Here is a 6,000-nt window from a genome sequence, read left to right on the forward strand (position 1 = left end):
GTCCATAACCCAAGACCTGCCTTGTCTGGCCAGCGGCCATCGCTCCCGCAGGCATGTATGCTCAGCCCAACGTATACACACACGTTTCCTTGGATACACACGGATTGGATTTGAAGACATATGTAAATCCCGCCAGCAGCAGCCGGTAGCCATTAGTAGGTGTGGGGACAAGTCACACTTTCCATGACTGGGAGAAGCGAGTCTACTAGACCCCTCCATGTGCCGAGCCTCGCTGGTAACCAGCGCTGCAGGAGTTAACACTGCCAGAGCCCAGACTGACAGCAAGAGGAACTGTTCCCAGCAGGGGGGGCCGCTCAGTGAAAACACAAGACAATCCCTGACATCTGCCCGGACACATGTGCCCCATACAAGGACCCCTTCATGCAACCGCCTCCCAGACACACCTGCAGGAGTAGCAGTAGGGGGCGCACTCATCCAGGTGCACCAGTGCAGATCACAACATAGTGTTACATAAGGTAACAGCTCCATGTGCCACCTCCAAGAGGGGTACAAAAATATACCAAAGTAGGAAAACACAACCCTCTCACGGTCACCAACTCTGTGGAACAATATTTCGTACCTTAAAGTATTGCAAAATCATAAAGTTCTACTACGCAATATACAGAACAGTCACGTGGGACTCCGGCGGTCAGTACTGCGTGGTACACACATGGCGCTGCTATACCTGCGCTCTGACAGCTTACACACACAGTAATATATATATATATATATATACACACACACACACCAACTGTCAGCAGACTGCTTCTGGATACACGAGATAACACCTCTCACATGTCCGCTGCCTACATGACATCTCATGCCACCCCTGCCACCCCCGTGACCCTCCGGAGGATGCACTGCAGCTTTTGAGGGGTAGAAGCAGCATAGCAACAAGGAGCGCCCGGCCAACTATTTATAACTTGCCAGTGTGCAGCGATCATTGGGAGCAGAGCAGTGAGTGGGAAGCAGACCTAGGTCCCCCAGCTCCTGGCGCAGCTGTGCGGCATGTCCCTGCGGCGGTGCAGCTAGATGGCAGCTCCTCTCATCCCCAGCTGCTGGCAGAAGAGCAAGTTTGGAAGTTGTCAGCCTTCTCCTATTCCACACTGCTGCAAGATCCCAAAATGGCTTCCCTGCCTCAACAAAGCCTGAAGGATCAGCTTGGTGGCCCGCCCCCTGCACGCTCAGCTGTCCGTCTCACCCGCACTTCAAAACCATTGGAGGAGGGCTCAACGAGGCAGCCAGAAGACGGCTTAACCCCTTGCAGGCCCGGCTGTCACAGCAGCCATCCGGGGCTGACCGCACCACAATCACAGGGGGAGATGTATTACTCTACATCCTTACCTGTAATATTATTTGCCATTTCACGCTCAATTACATCGCTGTTTATGGATGCGATTTTCCTGGTCTATCGCAGGAGCGAGCAAACGGCAACGCTGGCAAAACCCTCTGATGGATCTGAACAGACCCCACTGATTATAGTACAAATAGCGCATCAAAATGTAGCATGGCAGCAGCCGCTGTCACCGGAGGGGCGCACAAGCTGCGTCATCTTATATATAAAGCACTAAGGGCTCATGTCCACGGGCAAAATAGGATTTAGGATCCGCAGCGGATTTCCTGCATGCGGATCCGCATCCCATAGGGATGCATTGACCACCCGCGGGTAGATAAATACCCGCGGATCGTCAATAAAAGGGATTTAAAAAAAAATGGAGCATGGAAAAATCCGGACCATGCTCCATTTTCGTGCGGGTCTCCCGCGGGGACGGCTCCCGCGGGCTTCTATTGAAGCCTATGGAAGCCGTCCGGATCCGCGGGAGACCTAAAATAGGAATTTAAAGTATTTACCATCCGGCGCGGGCGGAGAAGATCAGCTGTTCCTCACGGCCGCATCTTCCTTGCTTCGGCTCGGCGGATGTGCCCGGCGCATGCGCGCGGCACGTCGGCGACGTGCCGGCGACGTGCCGACGGCGTCAGGAATTCATCCGCCGGCCGAAAATGAAGATCCGGCCGTGAGGAACAGCTGATCTTCTCCGCCCGCGCCGGATGGTAAATACTTTTAAATTCTTATTTTCGGCGCTCATGTCCGCGGGGCAGGAGGGACCCGCTGCAGATTCTCCATGGAGAATCTGCAGCGGATCTGATTTTCCCCGTGGACATGAGGCCTTAGGGCTCCCACACACTAGCGTTTTTTTAACGCTGCATTAACGCTGCTTTTTTTAATGCTTTTTTTAAAAACGCATCACACAAAAATCGCAAAGCACCAACTGGCGATGCGTCTTTAACATTAGAAAGTCCCATTGACATTCGGGTTAAAAATGTCCGTAAGGCCGAATGCCGACGGGCCGGGTCAGATTCTGACTGCAAGAATTTGCAGCGGATTCAGACCTTGTGCTCCAGCGGTGACCCCTGCGTACCTGTCTGTTTTCTTCTTGTGCTGCGGATGTCCCTGCTGGTGCACCGCCGCACGTTGGCAGTGCAGAGACTGATGCGAGACCCACACTAGATTAGCATGTGCTGCGATCTTCATCTGTTCTGCATCCAATTTTTATGCCTCGGTTCTTGCTGTACTTTTTTGCGAGCGCAAATCATGTGCATTTGTGCGTGCAGGAAAGTAAATGGTCTCGGCCATTGAAATGGCCAATTAGTATAATTACTTCCATATGTTCTATTTCCCTGCACATGAGAGCATGCTGTGTATTTTTTTTTTACGTGGCGGAATTGCGCACACCAAATACACGCATACGAATAAACCCAACGTTCATGGTCTGACTGTGGGTCTGCCGACCCAAATTTCCGAAAATGCCCAGATTTGGTTCGGGAGCCCCGCAGTCCGGCCGGCACACTCGATCCCTAAATGTGGCCAGGACACACTTACCGGCCTTATGATAACACTGAAGAGGAAACACACTTGCACTTTTTCCCATCTGCCGGGCTCCGTGTAAGGCTGCCATCAGAAGAAGAAAAACTTTGCAACAAAGGAAATATTGAGCGTGCTATGTTCCAAATGAGCGTCACTGGGGACCTTTAAGAGGCGCCAAAGTGCAGGAAGAGATAACAGTCGCATGGAGAAATCAATCCGTAACAGACAGGACCGCAGCACTGAGCCGAGCAGACTGCAAGGGACATGACATACTCCATCCAGCCGGTCACCAAGCTTTCCTAGAGGTCTGCATGACCAGTCTGAGTATAGAGCAGCTGTCTGTGAGCACTTGGGCCCTTTTACACGGAACAATCAGCATTCAAAAATCGACTGATCGTGCGAATTTGAATGTAATCGTTCCGTGTGAACACGGCCAACGACTGATCGGCGAACAATCATTCGTTCATTGCCCATATTATACAGACATAAAAGTCACTGTTTGTAGGTCGTCCCACGTAAACCGCGATTTTGCAGTCGTTGCGGCGCTCTTATGGTTATCTGCTCTTGTAAACGGGCAGCGCTGTAGGGCACACGGCTCTGTGATCGTTCGCTCGCTCAAACGACTTTTCTTTCCATGTAGGCGAACCCCCAGGCCGGCTTCACACGGACGTATGTGTATTTGCGCGTGCCTGAGCGCTTCATATTTGTGGAGTGAACGATGCTTTTTGGAGAGTGAATCGGCGTATTTTACGTGACCAAAATGTGTAAAAAAAAAGGCAGAAATTTGAACGAACCCAATGAAATGCGTGGATCCTATTCTCTGCATATTGTGCGCACATATACACCGGGTGCCGCCGGCCTTGGTTTCTAGTTTCTTTAGATGCAGGAACATAATGGTACCTATATAGAGTCCACATGGTTCCATACTCTGCCAACCGCCACACGGTGCCTCGATGATGTCATCAGACTGCCAAATTCCCTAGAAAGCTATATTTTTCCTTCAGACCCCCATATTGTCCTATAAACCAGGAATAACGGTTCAGCAATAAGAAAAGAAATAGAGGGGTTGTCCAATTTTTTGGGAAAGTTGTAGAACATTTGTACAATAAATACATTACTTATCTTAAAACACTATCGTCGCACACTTTAAAAGAAGATACTGGATTTCCACAGCAAAATTATGCATGAGTCTAGCAGCGCCAGTCAGTCTCTGTACATACCCCGCTTACCCAAAAATAAGACATGACCCGAACATAAGCCCTAGCTGTGTTACATTTTTAAAAAAAAAACCTAGCAGGCTTGGACTACTTTTTCCTCTGCTCTCCGGGGCTCCAGCAGCCCTTCGCCACCTACGGAAAATAACTTACTGGTTGCGGGATGCATAAATCCCGCCTCCAAAAAGCGATAGCTCAGGTTGGCTGAACAGCGCTCGAGAACCAATCAATTCAATGCTGGATGAACCAACAACAGCCATCGCATGGGTTCATCGAGCGCTGTATTGATTGGCTGGGCAGTGCTCAAGAACCGATCAGAGCCATCGCTTCCTGGAGGCGGGATTTATGATTCTTGTAACCAGGAAGTGACTACAAGGACTACAGGAAGCCTGACGGAGCTCCGGACATTGGCAGGAATGACACGGACCGAGCCTTCTAGGTAAGTATAATAAGACATCCCCTGAAAATAAGACCCAGCACCTCTTTTCAGGCAAAAATATAAGACAGGGTCTTATTTTCTGGAAACAGTAGCTGCAGCAGGGATGTGCAAGTACACTCATGTGACCATTACAGCCAATATCCCACCATCCGCCCGCCATGAACCATTACCAGTGATGTCACATATACTTAGCAGGACTACTGGCTTCAAGCACATCGGATCTATATATGGGAGGTCACTGGGCCAAGATAAATTGTAGTCTAGAGCCAAAGTCTAGAAGAATGTGTACATAAGGCTCACATATAACCCTTCCGAGTATTCCTGTAATACAGCCATATCAATGCTGATGGGGTCAGACCCTGGGTTGAGCATAGGCAATAACTCCAATAACTCTATACTCTTAAAAAATGCCTATTGGCAAAAAAAGGCCCTTATATAGTGTCCATAACAAAATATATCACTTTATTGATAAACTGAAAAAGCACCTCTAAAGCAGTGATAATTAGAATGTCCGTTAATCAGGAAGTGCCAACGTCTCCGCAGACCCCCATCCATCCGTGCTGAGTAGCCGTTGAACATACCAATATATGGAATCCATTTTTTGGCGTTACCATTTAAGCCAGAGATACACTTCATCAGGAGGTTCGTCTGTCTATTTTCTTGCAGCTGCCGGAAGACGTTGTCGGAAAATCGCGACCATGTAAAGCATTGGATTTTACTGCATTCATTTACGTGGGCGATTTTGAGCTGCGAGAAAAAAAATTGCGACTGAAAACCGCCAGTAATTTTCAGCTGCGATTTTGCCTTGCAGCGTCAAAAGATAAGCCATGTCCTATCTATTGACAAAAATCACAGGGAGCTCCCATAAATGGCTATGGGAGCTGAAAAAAAATGGAGGGGGGGGGGGTTACCTGCTCCGGCGCTCGTTACAGAAGACAGCTATTTTGCCGATTGTGCACGCTTCAGTGCAAAGAATTTGCGCTATGACTATAGCACTTTGGTGTGCGTTTGTGCATTGTACTATACTTTTTTTGCGCACACGGGACACAACCGCACCCTAATTTAAAAGGTGATTTAGCATGGGGTGCAGATGTGTTCTTTTTCCAGCGATTTTGCACAGAATTTTGCTTATACTATTGCGTGTGCATTTGTGTAGACTTCTATGAGGCCCTTTGGTGTGCAAAGTAAAGCATGTTCTACTTTTTTTTTGTTTGTCTTGCACGCAAAAAACTAAGAACGTACACAAATGTCCATTCATAAATTTCCAGGAGGAACAACAGAGGGATATGACAATGCAGTTCTAAGAAAGTATGGCCCCTGCACTATATTTGACATGTATTGACTAGAAGGCCACCAGCTCCTCTTTAACTAGAGGCCTCGGCTTTACATTTATTACCGCTGCCTCACTTCTTTCCATCACCCCTTGCAAAAAAAGTACAAGATAAAACACAGATTTATAACTCCTGGACTATTTTCAGGAA

General features: G+C 48.6%; 1 protein-coding gene across 5 annotated transcripts in view; it reads right to left on the minus strand.

The window, feature by feature from the left end:
- Window positions 1-1,164, minus strand: part of SUN1 (Sad1 and UNC84 domain containing 1) — a 47,911-nt gene extending 46,747 nt beyond the window's left edge. For 2 of the 5 annotated variants that reach the window (XM_066576361.1, XM_066576365.1), the window contains exon 1: window positions 975-1,164. Coding sequence is in view for 1 of the 5 variants with exons in the window: in XM_066576363.1 (XP_066432460.1) it covers window positions 928-944 (17 nt within the window). In the remaining 4 variants the exon portion in view is untranslated. Of the gene's footprint in view, window positions 1-927 lie in introns of all 5 variants that reach the window. The other 3 variants (XM_066576363.1, XM_066576362.1, XM_066576364.1) reach the window with 2 other exon arrangements.
- Window positions 1,165-6,000: the final 4,836 nt, after the last annotated feature.

Source organism: Eleutherodactylus coqui, chromosome 8 (assembly GCF_035609145.1).
Source record: "Eleutherodactylus coqui strain aEleCoq1 chromosome 8, aEleCoq1.hap1, whole genome shotgun sequence".
NCBI classification, from domain to species: domain Eukaryota; kingdom Metazoa; phylum Chordata; class Amphibia; order Anura; family Eleutherodactylidae; genus Eleutherodactylus; species Eleutherodactylus coqui.